This window comes from Ambystoma mexicanum, chromosome 3p (genome assembly GCF_040938575.1).
Source record: "Ambystoma mexicanum isolate Mex_15411 chromosome 3p, UKY_AmexF1_1, whole genome shotgun sequence".
Lineage (NCBI taxonomy): Eukaryota > Metazoa > Chordata > Amphibia > Caudata > Ambystomatidae > Ambystoma > Ambystoma mexicanum.
In genome coordinates this window covers 461,801,519-461,820,773 of record NC_090925.1, presented here as the reverse complement: position 1 = coordinate 461,820,773, position 19,255 = coordinate 461,801,519, and the positions used below count along the sequence as shown (strand labels likewise).

The 19,255-nt window shown below is 45.7% G+C and overlaps 1 protein-coding gene across 2 annotated transcripts in view; it reads left to right on the top strand.

Annotated features, from left to right (window-relative positions):
• Positions 1–19,255, top strand: part of DOK5 (docking protein 5) — a 1,034,624-nt gene that overhangs the window by 970,967 nt on the left and 44,402 nt on the right. For both annotated transcript variants that reach the window (XM_069651127.1, XM_069651126.1), the window contains one exon: positions 840–960. In XM_069651127.1, the coding sequence (XP_069507228.1) occupies positions 840–960 (121 nt within the window). The remainder of the gene's footprint in view (positions 1–839; positions 961–19,255) is intronic.

Here is a 19,255-nt window from a genome sequence, read left to right as displayed (position 1 = left end):
CCCTAGAGAGAGCGACTACATATATGATTTGCAAAGAACGTGCCCAACGTATCTGTGACTTACCTGTGATTTACCAGCTAATTTTAAGTGGTGTGCTAATACCACGACTGCTAACACGGATGCTCCCATCGCCCTCTGCATGGAATTGTGTTTGTTTTCTGGCACGAATCCTTGTTCCCAGGCCTTTGTACAGCCTGTCCCGAAAAGAAGGCAAAGGACTGCCCTCGTGGCAGCTGCTGGCAGTTTCCCTGCATTGGGCGCTGGTGACAGGTGGAGCCGAGTTTGCAGAGGGGTGCCCCTGCTGTGTCCAGGAGATCTCGTCAGAAAGACCAGAAACAGTCGGAATGTCTGTCTCCACCTGTAGGTGTACATGCCGGCCCATTTGGCATGCGATTTCAAATGACCATGCTACTCTTGCCTTTGAAGGGGTAAGCGCAAAGTGAGTCAGAGTTACTCCTGGAAACGTCTTTGTAAATCGACCAGTAAGTAAGTCACATCAGCTGCCTTCTTTGTCAATCCTGCTGTGTGTTTGAAAATGGCCGTCTACAATTATGCTACGACAACTAGCATTTCGTTATTTTGTAAAGACACACTTTAACACTGGAGCTCTGCGAATGTCTGCGAGGCACTTTGTGGCAGTGGGTTTTTGGATTACTGGCATATTGCATTTTTAGCAGTGACGCCGACTAGTGTCTAGGCTTTCATAACGTTTGGATTGTGTTGTGACCCACTTCCCTTGGCTATGTACATGAACACAGCTCTGGTGGTCACAATTCCTTGCATTTGAAAACATATAACTGAAGTTAGGTGAATTAACAGTTTGTCTCCACATGTTTCAGCTGCAGATGAAACTAACCGAACGAGCAGTGTCACTCAACACTATGGTGCCCCTTCCTCGCAGCGCCTATTGGCAGCACATCACACGGCAACACAGCGTTGGCCAGCTCTACAGTCTACAAGGTAAGTGGAGAGCTGCACAGGACAGAGATCAAGATAGGACTACGTAGTGCAGATGGATTCCAATTGTACTAAGAGGGGATTTGGCAGTCACTCACGCGCTGCTGATCTTACTCTAAATTGGGTCTAATAGATCATCCCTTAAAACATCAAAGCAATTAGAGCAAGTCTGTAACAATTATTAAAATCGGACGTTTTATTGTCTCTGTTATGACAATTAATGATTGAATTGGGAGGAAACCAGGCATTGAGGCACTGAAGTCATTAGCAGAGATACTGGCAGCACAATGTTTGGCATTTCATGTCAGTACTAATGAATGCATCATAGTCATGGCAGAGGCTATTGTTCTTAAGATGCATCTTGACTTCAGAGGGGTGAGCAGGACGCAACTGCCAGAAGAACAAGTAACAGGAGATTTGCTGAACTCAGGTCATGTTTGGTGAAACCTTCAGTGGACCTTATGCAGTTTACTGTACACTCAAAAGAAAGGCGCCATAACACACTATTGAATGCTGGGTACCAGTGAATTTTGGATGGCCCATCATCCACGCCAAGGTTGGTTCTGTTCTGGTTATGGCATCTTTGTGCTGGTCAGATTGTGCAAACACCACGCTTGTGCTTGCCGATTGGCAACAATGCCAGTGCATATCAGTGTCAGTCCTCATTGCCCCCCCACCCATTTTCCGTGAGGGGGTGAATAACATACCCTAGACCATGCCCTTACTACCCCAATAATAGACAGACAATAGATCTACATTTGGAAACAAAAGGTCACAATTTATTGGAGCATAACAACAAAAAGGGGGCAGTCCCAGCCCTAAACACATCATGGTTCACGACCATACTTTTAATAAGTGGCCCAACAGCAGGGCATTGTTATAGTTCTGAATGTTCACAGTGTGCCCTACCCGTCCACGGCTTTCGCAAGGCACCCAACCTACGCTCCAGATTGTACTGCATGCACGTAAGCAGGACAATGTCCAATTTCTGAATGTTCACGGTGTCCCATTTCCTCACACGGCTTTAACAAGGCACCGGACATACGCTCCAGATTGTACTGCACACCCATAAGCAGGGCAATGTCCAATTTCTGAATGTTCACAGTGTCCCCTTGCCACACACAGCTTTAGCAAGGCACTGGCCATACGCTCCATATTGTACTGCACACCCATAAGCAGGGCAATGTCCAATTTCTGAATGTTCACAGTGTCCCCTTGCTGCACACAGCTTTAGCAAAGCACCGGACATATGCTCCAGATTGTACTGCACGCATCACTTCTTCCTCGGCCCACTGAATCTTGTTGACAAGGAGTCTCATCTGTCCCAATTCGCCAACTGCCTCAAAATGCTGCGTACTTCTGCTCCCTGGCTAGAACTGCCCTGTACCTTTGCCACGCTTTGGGGGTGGCCTCCCCGCTGCCACGAATGCCCCCATGTTTGTGCTCCTCCTCTTCCAGAACCTCACCTACCTTACCTAACACTTCCTACTCCCCAGTCTCTATTATTACCACAAATCTGTAACCGTTCCCAAGCCCAAAGTTGCTCACCATCGCTTTATGTACCAATTCAAGATCTATTCATAGCCATTCAACCGGGCAAAATTGATGTTGTGCCCACATTGACGCTTGACTCCTAATTCCTCTTTAAGTACAATGGCAATCTTCCGATTGAGCTTCTGTCTCTTCTGGGCGAAACATGATTCACTCTGTTGCCTTTGAAGATCAGCACCGGCACGATAAGTGCTCCAAAACCTGCTGGTGATACAGGCCTACAAAGTCACTGTTACCAAAGAAGGCCTATATGGTCCCCCTGCACCTGGTAAGCATGTACCGGCCTGTTGGTCCAGACCCTCGAATTGTACATCAACCATATTTTCACTTATCAGTGCACTTGATCGACCCTCCGGTTTTACCGTAGCATGTATCTTGTGGCAGTGTCCCCATCGCCTGCCAAACCTAACCGGGTTGTAGTGTTGTGTTACCGGCCAGACCTCCAAGTTGTACATAAACCACCATTTTAACTTATCAGTGTATGTATGCCATCCTCCAGCCTTATCGCAAGCATGTACCTTGTTTGAATGTCCCACAGCTTACTACTGAAAACTTTTTGGTGGTCATGACGGCACTTGCCTGGCCAGACCATTAACTTGTCCCCAACCCTACATTCAAATTACCAAGGCGCTTATACCAACGTCCAGTTTTACCATGAGTATGCACATTGTGGGAGGTCCCACCGCTTACCAAACCTTTTGTGGCTGTCGAGCCGTGTTACGGGGCTGACCATAAATTGTACCTAAATCGAAATTGAGCTCATTGCGCATCCATGCCATCCCTCAGTTTTACCATGGACATGTCCGTGTGGGTGTGTCCCACAGCTTACTAAACCTTTTTGGGATCGTTACACTGAGTTCCAGGCCACACTCCTGGGCCCAGCTGAGGTGGTCGTTGCCGTCCTGGGTGGGTGGGCGTTCAGGCAGGGGGTACAGGAGAGACGCTGAGCTCCTGTCCCCCTGCCTTATATGCTGTCTCCAGGGCGTGGCGCATGCTCCCACCCTGGAGACGCCCCTTCCTCTCGGAGGAAAGGTGGAAGATGCTTAGGGGATGTTGTCGCCAAAGGGGCATCCCGCTATGTTGGCTGTCCTTCTAGCACCCCCTTCAGGGCTTGGACATTCCCTAAACATTCTTGCATCAGTTCAAAATGTACCAACATTGGTGCAAACTGCTTGCATCCATAATTCGCAAGTTTGAATGGCAAACACAGCATGGTGATTAAAATGTATATAGCATTCCAAAGTAGTCTCCTTAATCGTTTGTTTTAAAACTGGGTTCTCACTGGCAGGTAAATGGTTTGCATCATCGGTGGACAGCACAGCTAATCAGGTTGCTCAGAACTTGGACATTGCTGGTACAACACTGATATTCAACAATAGGATGGCTTGCCTCTGATTCACCTCCCTCCTCCCACTCTTCTGGTTAGCTTTGCATGGACGATAAATACATAAAAGTGCCTCTCGTGTTCCTGCTCTTTCCTAATACACTGGCCCTCACGTCGTTCAGTTACCTTTGGCTGATGGGGCACGGTTCGACCGGTGGCACTACCTGCTTTCATTGTTATTTTCGGCTCAATCTACAGTACCCATTAAGCAGCTGTAAAGAACACATGGTAATTTAAAATGAACTGGCGACACACCACACACCATTCTTAAAGAAGGAACATGTAAATTGTCTCCTGGATGTATGTTCATCCGAAAAGCGCAAGGAGACATTTGCTAGTTTCGAGCTCAGGGATGATTTCTCTCAAGTGATTCCGGCTGCATCACAACAAACGTCTTCCATAAAATACAAATGCGCATGAGGAACCAGATCAGTATGGTATTTGGTGTTTATTTCGTGTTTCCCGAGCCACCTTTAACCCAGGAAACATGGCCTAAATGACTCAATATCAGAACAGGAAGTGGCCGGGCAGAGGGAGGATGCAGGTGCGAGGGAGCAGGTTTGCAGTGATGTGTGTGTGTGCATGTGTGTTTGTTTGTGTGTGTGGCCAATGTCTGTCATAGGAAAGGGTTAAGGAAGAAGACATAGGAGCAACATGAAGAGGAGTTTGATAGGTGAAGCACCCCCAGACAGCAGGGTAGGGCATGGTTGCTTCAGGCGGTGTGTTTGGAAAGTGGAGGTGGCCGACAACACCAAAGCGGGTTCTGGGGGGTTGTTACCCCCCACCAATGGGATTAAACTCATCCCGTTTGGATGCTACCCCAGGACGGCCAAAAAAGGGCAGCCTTTTCGAGGAGCATCCTCCATTGATGGGGATTAAGGCCTATTGTGGTCAACACCTAGTCTTTCAACTTTCTAAAACCATACTGATATGACCCATGCTGATGATTAACTGTTCTGTGTAGGTGTAACCTTAAGATATTGTGCATGGATGTGCATAGTTGGTTCACTGTAACAAAATTAGAGAAGGCTTGGCTTGTTAAGTCGCAATTATATCATGTCAGAGTTTCATTTGATGTTCTAAGAATGTGAAAGTAGCATTCAGTTTTGAATAGCGATAATGGCAAACATTTTAACAAAGGCATAGGTGTACAGTTTATTACGCATTCCTAGTTGCTAAGTGGCTACTGTGTTTTAAACTAGAGGTGGGGGAGCCAGAGATTTCAAGGGCAGGGGTGAGCCTGGGCCGAGCCTAGGGTTCAGACCTGGCTCTAGGAGCCCTGGAAATGCTGCACAAAGAAGTGGCTTAAAAAAGAGAGGCTAACAAACATGAATATGCGTGCTCAAGGGTGGCTCAGCATAAGAAATGTTTGAATAGCACTACCAAAGATAATGTGTATGCACTGTTCCAGGGCCCTGCAGCATTATACCTCTCGCTGAATTTTAACTAGCGATTAATATTACTCAGATTTTCTATTTTTATGCAATAATGAAGGAACATGACATTAACAGTTTGGCAATATGGAACCGGGGAGCATTCAACTAAAATGTGCTGCAGCCTGCAGCACAAAAAGCCTAGCACTCTTCGTGCTGGGCAGGATTTTGCCTATTTGGTTCAAAATGGGACTCTTTGAAAATTGATTGCTGTTGAATGGGCTCCAAGCAGAGAAATAGGCCTGGTTCAATTACAAATAAACGCGCCACAGTCAGGGACGTCATTTCACCAAAATGCCAAGGGTACCGGAAGTGACATCACAGTGCCACACCCCCAAGAGTGACATCACAGGACGTGATGTCATTCGACCACACCCCCACAGGAAGTGATGTCATTAGACCACACCCCACCGGAAGTGATGTCATTTGACCACGCCCCCACCATGACATCACAGAAGGGCCTCATAAAGCATTATCCCTCAGTGCACTAAGAATAAAATGGTTACGATATCAGTGTATTGTGACATTTCATACAAGAATGGATCATCATATGTAGCAGTGTCAAGGTCCATGTTGCCACGTGAATTGTTTGAACCGCAATCCCCTCTTTATGTGGATCGGCCCTGTTATTTCAACAGGACTACAGAGCGAAATCACATTCTGGGGGGACAGGGACGGATAGGCGGGCATGGGCATAGGGGAAAGCCAGGATAATAGGGGAGAGGGAGAATATTTCACCAGAAAACATCTATGGCATCCTCAGTTTTTAATGATTCTTCTTCTTGTGTTATTTTGGCTGCCAAAAGATTAGTTCAACATGTGTTCAAGGCATACAGTGCATTACTGATTGATACAAACTTCAGTACCAAAACCCTCATCAGTCCTGTCACCATATTTTATGGGGGAAAAAATCCTGGCTGCATTTTGCATTACTCCCACACTCACCAACACTCTTTATATGCCTAGGTTTCTGTTCCTACATGTTCATTGTCCTCCACACTCCGCACCTCTCCACAATGGTACACAGTCCAACAATTAGTACTATTATATAGATTTTGGGATATTGCCCAACAGTTGCTCTTCCTTCACTCTGATCATAAGACTCAAAATGTAGTTTCTTACCAGATTGAGCAGAACAGTGTCTTGAGAGACGTGCCGTGCTGCTGTTTCAATGGCATGTGAATTGAAGATTCTGACTCGAAGGCAGGTTGTTGCTTAGGTGACAGGAAACCAGAGGAGAGGTGTGTGAGTGTTCAATGGCAACAGATCAAGAAGACAGAACTCTGGTAGTGGAGCTGCAGGTGTTTGGCAGAGAAGAGGCTGCAAGTATGCCAGGTGCTGTTTTGAGGTCACAGAATACTGGCTGTAATGCCTATGGTGCTGGGCTTTTTTTAACAGAGGACACTGACTGGGTGTGTCTCATCATTGCTTGGTTGACTACAAATCAAGGATACGGTGCTGGCATTGTGAAGACAGAATTGTAGCTGTGGGGCAGCTGGTGACTGGCTTAAAGGAAGTTGCTGCTTAGATGGCTCATCATTGCTTCATTGACTGAATATGAAGAAGAGCCAGGCGGGAATCGGATAGCAAATGTTTTCATGACACAAAACTCCAGCTGTGCTGCAGCTTCTGGCTGACTTTTCAGGAAGATGCAGATGGAGGCTACTCAAATTCTAAGAGATTGGCGGTTGACAGATGCTTTTGGCTGTGCTACTAGTAGTGCCTGTCTGGCTTCACAGGAAAATGCTAATTGAATGTCTTGCTGTTGCTTAGACTGAAAATCTGTAGGATGCCGGCAGTGTGGCAAATGCTGTCATTTTATGATGTTTCTGACGTAATGGTCCATTGTTGCTTAGCTCAATGGTAAATAGTAGGATGTTGACAAAATTCAACAGCATACCATGCAGTGTTCTGAAGATAAGACAAACTGGTTGTAGTGCATGAGCGATGTATCATGGCTGACTTCATGAAGAGGCTGGTAGTGTAGGAGAGTAGCAGATGGTTTTAAAGACTATGTGGTGCTGATTAGGTCCGTGTGACTTGAAAAGAAAGACCTAACTGGACAATTGAGCTATAATCTAACAGTGTCAAAGAATATAATGGTTAATCTTTTCAGAGGATACCCCCTGTGTCGCATGTCAGCAAATCGGTCAATGTCATCACTTAAATTTACCTCTTCAACCTCCATAGTTTCACATGCCATTACCAACAAATCACTAAGTCTGTTGTCTCCACATCTATTTCACAAATAGTTTTTAACTCTTTTCAAACAGGAGAAGAACCTCTCATTTGTTGCAGTTGTAATCGGCAATGCAAGAACCAGATCCAACAGGTTTAGGACATCAGAAAAACCTCTTGAATATTCATTGAGATAGTACCTGACAGAGTGAATACCTGCTAAAGTCTTGTCAGAGAAATAGCTCCTTGCAATGTCAAGGCCTGAATGCAATCCAGCATAATTTGCTTGGGGCCCTAGGTAGAGCCGAGCAAGAACATCTGCAGATGAGTCCTCCAAGAAATGTTTAGCCGTTGGATTGAACATGCCAGCAGCCTTGATAAGCCCCATGTTATCTATAAAACGAGCATCCAACTCTCTTACAAACCTATTCAAGAAAAACACCTCTTGCTTTATCCGTTCAGTCTGTAGCATTCGATCCTCAGAGTGCTCATAATGTCCAGGCCTCTTCCCTACAGTAGTACCAACAAGGTATTCTTTTAGTTTGCTGCTCAGTTGGTGCTGCCTTACTGGTAAAGCTCTGCGGTCGTGGTCTTCAACCGTTTCAATACCACATTTTTCTGCCAATTCTGTTGCGTCATTGACGATTTTCACCCAATGGCATTCTTGTCGAAGGTTGACAAGGGCAGTTCTTGTCACTTGAATTAGGTTACTCACATCTGGCAAATCAAGATTCTTTCTCTGAAGTTCATCAGATAACACACTCATCTTTTTCAGAATTGATTCCATACTTAACAAAGTTAGCAAAAACTCAAAGCACTGCATATTTTTGAGAAGTCCTCTGGCTTCTGAACAAGCCTGCTTGTCACATTGTTGCGATGATTCTATTACACTGAAAACAACTATAATGGTTTCAAATCGAGCCTGTATTTTTTTAACACAAGCGTACCAATAAAACCATCTAGTGCCACAAAGTCTTTCTAATTCTTGTACTGCCAGACCGCTTTCTGTTTGAGCTTTTACAAAGAGTTTGTGTCGAGGACACTTTGTGAAAGGAACACATAGACAGCCTGAAAAGTTGAGAAAAAATCTTTCACTGTTTGTATGTTAGTGATAGTTTGCACGCAATGTTTAGACGATGTGCATGACAGTGAATGTAAACTACCTGTGGAGCAATTTCTTTTATTTTCGCTTGCACTCCATTAAAACAGCCACTCATAACTGATGCCCCATCATAGCATTCTTCCAGTCAAGGCCAGCATTGCGTAGAGAATTGTCAATGGATGCAGCTAAACTGGAGGCATCCAACTTCTCATTGTGGTAACATCCCATGGCTTTTTCCTGAATGTTCCCATCTTGATCTACAAACCAGATCACAAAGCTCATCTGTTCTTTATGTGAAATGTCTTTGGTTTCATCAACCAACACTGCAAAGTGGTTTGTCACTTTCCTAACAATATTCTGACGTACCAGATTTGCCACAACTGAGATCATGTCATTTTGATACTCAGGAGATGTGTAGTGCCCATATCTTCTAGCCATTTTTACTTTAAGAAGTTCATTATTATCAGACAGCAAACACAGTATTTCTATGAAGTTTCCCTTATTGTGGGAGTCTTGCGATTCGTCTGTGGCTCGGAAAGCAAGTCCTTGATGACCCAAAAGACATACAACCTTTAGTAACTGCAGCACATGTTGGTGATTCTCTTCAATCTCTTGGTCCCCAACCTTTTCTAGCATTGAAACAATTGAGTGTTGAGGGCCTGTAGTCTGTTGTACACGCTTAAAGTCTGCCCAAGCTACAAACGAAGACTTATGCTTATCAGAATCTGAGTGCATCTTTAAAGAATGACGTGTCTTTTCCCATTTAGCAAAGCCAATGTCAACAAATGGAACATTGCCACGTGCACAACCTCCTCCTCCAGAATTAGAACCAAAATGTCTGCATGCAAAGCAGTATACTGTATCTTTCAGAATTGAATACTCCAACCAAGGATATGTTTGGTAGTCTCCGTTAAACCTACGGGAACCAATTACAGGGTATGTAGGATGTTTAGGCTGTACTGGATCACAGCATGGATTTGGTGACAGATCAATCACCACACTGTCATCTAAATTGGGAGCTGGAGATCTTCTTGGAATGCCCTGCTCAGCTAGACACATCTGCATACTGTTATCGCTCTGCAACCAAGAGCTGCCTGTGCTCTCCCCGAGGAATGAAATGTCGGGAGAGCAAGCAACAGTGGGGGATCATCAAACATGCCAATACAGGAAGAACAATCCTCAACATCAGGGTTGAAAGAGCTCTCAGCACTATCCAGGAAAGTTGAAGTGTTGGTTAGGTCATCAGCATCACGTGAAACCATTGCAGCAATGTTTGCACATGATCAAGAGCCTTCAGTGGCCACCACAAATGAAGGAGATGCTATGTCAGCCAAGGAAGGTGGAGCTGTAGACAAAGAGTCAGCATGTGAAGATAGTGAACCAATGTCAGCACATGTAGATGCACTGTCTGCACCTGAAGAAGCAGCTTCGCTGCCAGCCAGAGTTGATGTGCTGACCGATGGTTGGACAACATGTGCAGCTGTGTTTGAACTGCCACTTGAGGTATCATCAGACCTCTTGCGCTTGCTTGAATCAGAGCCTGGAGTAGGACCAGCTCCTCTTGCTTTTGGAGAAAACATATCAACGATTGACCTCTGTTTTGGATCCTTGGGTTTTCCTGTAGGTGTAGACATGTTCGTTCTTTTAGTACTGCTAAATCAGAAGCTATTATTCAAGCAATGATGGATTCCTCAGTGTCCTCCCGACTTATTTTGTGCTTCACACTTCTTTGGAGAACCACTTCCGCTGAATACCAAAGAGGAGACAAATCTGAAATATATTGCTTTGGCTTACAAGTTTATCACTGTACTCCCTGAAAATAAGCGAGTACTCCCCAAAAAGAAAAACAGATTACAAATACTCCCAACAAAAAATAGGAAACAAGCACTGTGGACCCTGAGCCCCTGCTTTCACGCACACAGCTCCATGGATGTTTGGAGAGGTAGCGCACGTAGTTCCAAAGGAAGAAAGCACTATTGTTACTGCTCGATCGGTAGACATGCACATGATATTTTAATGTGTATGAGTAACTAGGTGCAACATAATTATTAGAAAAACCTTTCAGTTTTTCAGTTAAAGCATTTTTACTTGCTTACAAAATACTGCCGTGGGGAACTAGATTTACATTTTTACTCCCTAAAAATCATTTTACTTCCAAGTTTACAAAATAGGGAATGCAATAGTCCCAGTTCAAAATCTTATCTGGAGCACTGAGTACATACCTAAGCAGTGATTTCAAGTATTTATCTGTCAGGGTAATACTTTACATTTGAGAGATTAACAGTTGCAACCTGTTCAAACTCTGCCCCTAAGAAAAAAGGAAACCCGTGGGTCCCAAAAAAACTGAAGTGAAGCAGGCGTTCAGTGTCATACAGTTTGAAGTTAATTTTGTGGTATTCTCTGATTAAATGGAATAGAAACAGCCATCTTTAGTGTTCAAACAACTAGGACAAGGCTGCAATGCATAAATAGATAAGGACTAACAGATCAGATCATTAACATATGCTGTACATTTTCAATATGTTGCTTCACGTTCATTTACCTCTCACAGCGGTCACAGATAAGGCTGGATGTCAGCTGCTCAATGGTGGTACTGTTTGCTGGCGTTGAGAACACAGAAAGGAAGGAACTCCCACACGAAGATGCAGGTCTGAAAATAATAACAAAATGTCAGAAAGATTCATTTGTGCAACACCAGACCATATTAATTTTTAATAGAGTTTTAGAGTTCTGGGGTGCACGCATCATGCTAAGACAAACTGGACCACAGAGTCTTTGCACATGACAGACCTAGAGACTGACTTCAGGCCCGGCAACGATTCATCATTAACCTTCTGTGACTCAGAGGGACGCATGTTATGCACCATTGCCCTAGGATCTCTAGGAACTAGCTCTTAGGCCGCAGCAGGTCCAGGCTGAGCGTGTGGCTCAGGCAAGGAGCAGTTTACATAATGTTGTGTCACAATGTAAAATCCTAGTTAAATGCATTGCAAAATGTATAGGCTGCAGGCCACAAATTACTTGGATTTCATCTGCCTGTGGTTAATTTAAGCAGTTTAATTTGCATAAGCTGTTGCTGTAAGCTGGGCTCAGGAGGGCACATGAACACAGTGGCGATGGGCAAGGGGCACATGGACACAGTGACGAGGGGCACATGGACACACTGGCTGGGGTCATGGGCACATGGAACCGGCAATGACTTATCTTACAGCAGGAAGTAAAAATGCCTTCAATCCCTTTCCCACATGATCTATAAAAGACAAAATGTAACGTTAGTAAAACGAATTTGCTGCTGCCGGCATCAGCGGCTTGCTTACTTTCCCTAATGTAAAGCCGCTGCCGTGCCAGCACTGAATTCATTATACTAACATACTTGCCAACCCTACAGATTTAGGCAGTCCTACCACCTACAGATTTCAGTGACAGATCCTACTGCTTTTTACAGTGGCAGGTAATTTATGTGACTCTAAGGCAGGCTGCAGGACATAACATGCAACACATTAGTCTGTCTGTACAGTGGACTGGTAGGTGATTACTTTGATTGGACTCAGACCAGTCCAGTGACCTGACAGCTATGTGACTCTGCCCTGCACTCTGGCCGGGACAGGCCTTAGGTGAACCACTAACAAAGGCAAGTGGCAGAGCATAACACAATCACACTGCATCTGCCTGTCACGTAGTCACTTATTCTGTACTTCAGTTTCTTTCTCCTGTCCTTTCCGCCTATTTTGGCATCACTCATCTGCTCATTTTGCACACCATGGCATTGCCCCTCTGCTCACCACATTTTGCCGTATAGTAGAGCAACCAACCTCTACAGTGCAAGTCCCCCAGACGAAGGATTGAATGAATGGGGTACATAGTGAGGGACTCCCATGTATATTGCAGGACCGTGAGAGAATTGGCAAACTGTGAGCAATATGTGGCCTTGGAGAGTATACAGTTCTCAGTGTCCATCAGTACATGCTGGAAAATATTTAGGGGAGTGGTGGAGCCGCCCTGGAAGAGACATATGCTCCAATGAAGGAAATGGGGTAGGGACAAACATTGAGCAGCGTGGATATTCTGCACACAAACCTGAATTCACTAATGATGGAGAAAGAGAGCCCAGCCAGCTTACCAGACTACCGGGAAGCTGGGATTAGGGGAACCAGTTAACGAATGAACTTTGTGGCCACTGGCTGGTGTGGAAGGTGGTGATACAGTGTGCTGAGCAGTGGATCCCTGCATTCCTGCATCTTCTGAATGTGAAATAGGAGTGCATGAATATCACAACACAGGTGGGGGAACTACAGGCTGAAAGAGGGAGACTATCAGTCACTAGTATGAGTCCTAGAGGTGCTGGTGCAGTCCTGTAAGGGAGCACAGACCATTGGGTGCCCAAGGGCAAGTGCTGGGCTCAGGAGGGGCTGATGGCGATTGGGAGGACGGCCATGACTCCGGAGGACACCTAAGGGCCAGGGCCACCAATCTCAGTGACTGTAGGGTTTAACACGAGAGGGGGAGGGGGATAGACCGACTATGCCGATGACACCCAAATTCAATTCCCCCCACCGGCATGTACCAGGCAGACTCTGCTAGGCAAAATGCTGTATACTCAACCATACAAACTCTGATGGCCACTCACCACCTGTGTCTCAACGACGAGAAAACAGAGATCCTCATAGTGGTCCCAGATGCCATGATCAAGAAGCTAGATGCCCTGTACACCTCCTTCAAAATTGATAGCACCCAGATCAGGGCCTCCCCTTCAGTGAAGACACTGGGAGTGTACCTAGATGCTACCCTCTCACTGACCCGTCAGGTGAAGGCCATCTCCTCCTCTGCGGCCTACTCCACCAAATTGATCAATGCCTCCAGACCCTTCCTCTCCCCTGACAGCTGCCTCTCAATAGCCTGGGCCATGATTGGGTCCAGGCTCGATTACTGTAACGCATTGTTTGCAGGCACCTCAGAACATAACCTACAGAAGATCCACAATAATGCACTGAGGGCTGCCCTCAACACCCCAAAACGTGAACACATCACCTCAGCCAGAAAAAAGGCCCACTGGCTACCTATTCGGGAACAGATTTTATTCAAAAAACTGCCAATAACACACAGATGCCTGTTCAAGATCGATCCTCCCTACCTCTTGCAGAAATTTAAGTAAGTGATCTCATCCAGACCTACTGGAACTGCATATGCGATATGCCCATCGACTAGTCAAACCCAAATTCAAACGGGGCAAGGCAGGCAGCGCAAGCTTTCCAACCATTGCAGCTATCGAATGGAACACACTTCTGCCGGCCCTGTGGGATGAGCAAGCATACTGGACATTCCGGAAATCACTACAAACATGGCTGTTTGCTTAACACCTTAGCCTTGTCCACTGCATACCCATGCTCTCTTTAACTATGGATTTAACATGTAACCTGTAACCTAATGGCGCCTAGAAACACTTGTGTAGAGGTGTGTTATAAATTACTTATCATATCATATCATATCATATCAATAGCACCCACAAGTTTGGTGCACTCTACAAATGAAATAAATAAATAAATAAAATAAACTGTCGGCAAACGAATGCAAGCCTTAATCTTAAAAGCCAGGACTAAGCAATTTTCTCTCATGGGTATACACATGGATGATGACAAGTGGACAAAAGCTCTTGGACACACTAAAATATAAACTTGTATTATGTATGTATTTTATTTTTGTATAATGCCGGTAGCCCGAGGGCATCAGGGCGCTTAGACTTACAACACAGCAGATGCATGACAGACAATAAATAACGGTTACTGTGGCCTAGTGAGTGCCCCTGAACACTGCTTTCCCCCTATTCATCATCTAAAGAGGTGTGTCTTCAACCGCTTCCTGAAAACAAGATGATTTACTTCGGAGTTTCAGGAACGCTGTTCCACAATTTAGGAGCCAGCACCAGAAAGGATCTGCCCAACCCGGATTTCAACTTGAACTTAGGTACAGTCAAGAGGCTCTTTCCCCCCGAGCGTAGACTTCTACTGGGAGTGTAGAGCACTAAGCTCTTTTTCAAGTAGTCCGGAGCTATGCCATAAAGGCAGTTGTGTACCAAGCAGAGAGCCTTGAACTTTATGCGTTCCTCTACTCTAAGCCAGTGCAGAGATAATCTATCTGCAGTCACATGGTCTTTCTTATTCAAATTCTTAACTAACCTGACCGCATTGTTCTGGATCACCTGGCAGCTGGATAGGTCCTTGGATGAGGCCCCTAACAACAGAGCATTACCGTAGTCAAGCCGTGCTAGAATGATGGCTCTGGCTATCGTAGCCATGTTGCCTTCATTGAGGAACGCTTTGATGGCTTTCATTAGCCTGAGATAATACGCCATACTTTTTTGAAGACAGCTGGTCTGGGCATGAGAATCGACCGCAGAATTGACCATCATGCCCAGGGTCTTCACTTTAGGGACCACCAGAATAGTGGCATTCTTGATTTGGAAAGAATTGTACTCTGCCCCCAAATTGGCCAGCTGACGACTGGAGCCAAACAACATCAGTTTGGTTTTTGAGTCGTTCAGGCACATCCAATTTGCCTGCATCCAGTCGTCTATTATCTTGTAAACCCTAGCAATCACTTTGCTGTCCGTGGCGTGATGACTACACCCCAATTCCAATATGAGTTGGGTGTCATCTGCGTAATTCGTAAACAACACTCCTGCTTTCACCAATAAGCTGCACAGTGTGCGCATATATATGTTAAACAACATCGGTGATAGGCTGGCCCCTTGGGGAACTCCAAATAAGATGTCGCAGGGATCAGAGAAACTGCTACCCCAATTGACTCTGGCTTGGCGGTTGGATAGAAATGACAGAAGCCAGACAATGGCTCCTTCGGAACAGCCCACGTTCTCTCTAAGTGCCTTGATGAGAAGATGATGATCCACCCGGTCGAAGGCGGCACTTAAGTCTAGAAGCATCAACATCCCTAACTTATTCTTGTCTAACAAACTCAGCATCTGATTCTGAAAGTCCAGCATGGCTGTTTCAGTTCTATGGGCGAAGGTTTGCAGGGTCCTTAGGATCCAGGCCAGCTTTCTTAACAAGTGGGGTGATGGTGACTTTCTTCAGGTCTCTGGGCACTGTGCCCTCTTGAAAAGATGAATTCACTATTCTCCGGAGGATAGGAGCGAAAATGTCTTTGTGTTGAAGGATGATACTGGGTGGTAAAAAAATGTCTGCACAGGTGGTGGGTTTCATATTATTCAACACCTCTAGCATATCTGCCTCTGAAATGGGGTCAAATTTAAAGAGCTGCTCTCTGACAGTTACCTCCACTTCTGTGGGATGAGTGTCCTGTTTAACGGAAATTCTGGCCTTGATGATATTTTGTCACGCTTTTTCGGTTTTGGCTTGAAAGACATTTAGAACCATGTTACAGTCCTCCTCTGTGGGCGTAAATGGGGGGGTGAGGGATGCGGGTTTTTCAATACTCTTCAGAATATCGAAGAGTTTGCTTGTCTTGTTATCTGCATGCTCAATTTCAGAATTGAAAAAATCAGCTTTAGCTGCCTTAATTTTGTCTCTATATTCCTTGTCCTTTCTTTTCCAATTCTTTTTACTATCCCCAGATGTATCTATGATCCATTTTCTTTCCAAGGTCCATTTTTCCTTTTTCAATAAATGGAGCTCTGAGGTGAACCATTTTTGGCTGTTGTTGTTTTTTCTAGCTAGCTTGGTAGTGAACGGTGCCTCTGACTCCACTAACTCGAGAAGATGCTTATTATATTTGTCTAGAAGATTGACACACAAGTCATGATCCTGAAAGGAACCCAGTATTTTATCAATCCAAGACTTAAGCTGTAGCTTATTTAGATTTTTCAAATTTCTATTGGCTACTTTGATGTGGGGATTGTGCTTATGTGCGTAAGAGGGCAGGTTTAAATTAGCTGATATCAGGTAATGGTCGCTCCAGATGCAGGGTGTGGTTCTGCAGTCTTGCAGGGATATAACTTGGCTCCAAAACAACTCACCTCAATGACATTCCTTCACAAGGGCACATGAATAAATTCCACCAGAGAACAGAAACTGTCAAAAACGTTGGATTCCTCATGTGCCGATCACTCACACATGAGCAGGAAGTTAAAGCTATAGGGAAAATCAGTTTCTTCTCCTTCCTTTCTCACAAAAAAATATGAGTCATCGCCCTAGTACTCGGAAGACTGGATTATGCGGATAGCCTTAACCTAGGCCTGATGGAATGCTGACTAACCTGTCATTGAAGAGTGCAAACTCCTCCGAAGATTGGAATACATCACTCCAGCTATCAGGCCACTCCACCAGCTCCCAGTCAAATGCAGAATCCCCTAAAAAACCATGTGTATTGCACTGGCACATTTTAAGGCAGAGCCCCAGAATCCTTATCCAAAAATTAAGATTGATGCCTGTAAGGTTTTCAAGGAATCATAACCCCTGGCATTGTTTTTCGTTTTTGAGCTTTCCAAGCCATTTACAGATTTATAACAGAATAGACCGACAAGAAATCTTGTATGTGCCTGTCAGAAAACTGAGATCCAGCAATGCAGCTATATTAACAGTCACATGTTTTAAACAGAAATGCCAGGAACGGTTCTCTTTCTATATCCTGACAACCAACATTCGGCGTACCATATCAAGCGACTCTATTTTTTTTTAAAGAGCTTCGCCCAGACTAGCATGGAATTGCACATGTCAAAGACGACACCTATCTACCTTCTTGCAGTGCACACTTACAGGTATAGGTTTAGGACTCCCAGTCCCACCCTAAGCACAGCATCGCACACATAACTGCTCCTCAAGCCATCTCAATCCAGTCAGTCTCACACAGACATCCTCACAAGGAAACTGGAACACTCTGGAACTATCATCACCCAACAAAAATACAGAAATGGAACCAAAAACAGTGACGGCCCAATCCATGAAGATTCCATCAGTCCAGGACTCCTCAAACACCCAATCTCCCCCACTATCCTACGGAAATGTTCAATTACCATTTTACAGGATTAGAAAAATCCCAAAGCACACTTCAGTTTACTGCCTGCTAGCACCGCACCCCCACTGTGGCACTAACCACTGCAGAGAAACGGAGAGCTGTCTCTGCCTGGCTTTGCAATACTTCTCCACTAACACGGATACACCCCATCTCCCAGCACACGTGCAAAAAAAAAAGAAGAAACAAAGAAATCAGGACTCCCGATTTCTTTGTTTCTTCTTTTTTTGTTTGGAGAACAAAAGGCTGCTCCTGGCCGGCGGGGGAGTCGGGGAGAGAAAACAGAGATGCCTTGGCACTGCCACATCACAGTGCCCTCCTGCTCCTGCTTGGGGGAGAGAGGTACGGCAAGGCAACACAGCGATGCCAGTGGACTCAGGCCCTGGGGAGCCGAGGACGGCGAAGCACAGACCGCTTTGTTGCTGCGCAGCGGCTGCCGTCGGGTCGGCACTGAATTCATTTTACTAAAGTGCAAATATGTTCCGGCGGCAGCTCGGCCGCTGGCGGCACATATTTGCACGTTAGTAAAATGAATTTGGTGCTGCCTGCCGTTGGCACCGAATTGATTTTACTAACTTACAAATATGTGCCGGCGGCAGCTTGCAAGCCACCGGCTGCACATATTTGCACGTTAGTAAAATGAATTTGGTGCTGCCTGCCGTCGGCACCGAATTGATTTTACTAACTTGCAAATATGTGCCGGTGGCAGCTGCCGGCGGCACATATTTGCATGTTAGTAAAATTAATTTGGTGCTGCCTGCCGTCGGCTGTCGCCACGGAATTGATTTTACTAACTTGCAAATATGTGCCGGCGGCAGCTTGCAAGCCGCCGGTGGCACATTTTTGCACGTGTAAAAGGAATTTGGTGCTACCTGCCGTCGGCACCAAATTGATTTTTACTAACTTGCAAATATGTGCCAGCGGCAGCTTGCAAGCCGCCGCCGGCACATATTTGCATGTCAGTAAAAGGAAATTGGTGCTGCCTGCCGTTGGCGGCCGCGGCGGCGACCACCGCTCGACTCAGTCACTGAGCTGAGCTGACTCACCTGAAGTCACTGGCCTGGGGGTGGATCGATGTAGATGCACAGGCTGGACACAACAAACTCAGCCTCAGCAGCCAGCGAGACGAGAAGCACCACACGGCGTTTGTTTCCCACGTGCAATAATCAAAATGGAGGCCAGCACAAGCATCGCAGCACGCTGTGGCCACGCCCCCTCCCCCTCTGATTGGTCAATGGCCAGAGGTCACAAGAGATTGACAGGGGTCGCTGGCCAATCGCAAGCGGTCACTCTTGCGACCTCTGGCAAGCCCCAAATGACATCCCTGGCCACGGTTGGGGAGTGGGGTTTGGCAGATGTTTAAATTACGAGCAAGATATTTGTAATGCATTTGCACCTTTTTTATTCATAAAACTAAAGTGGACGAGCACCCAATGGGGCTCCTGACCAGCCCCTGCTTTGTGCAGGCACTGGCCTGAGAAAGGGTCAGACCAGAGCCCTACGTGGTGCTCGGGCTAGCCCGAGCCCCTCCGGGCTCGCACAGCTCTATTTTAAACCTGCTAAAAGTGTACAGTTCTTCTCAATTAAACAAAAGTGGCACAAAGTTTGCCATGTCAGCTGCTCAGACAGCAAGCAGCCATCTGCAGTGACACTTATACGGAATAT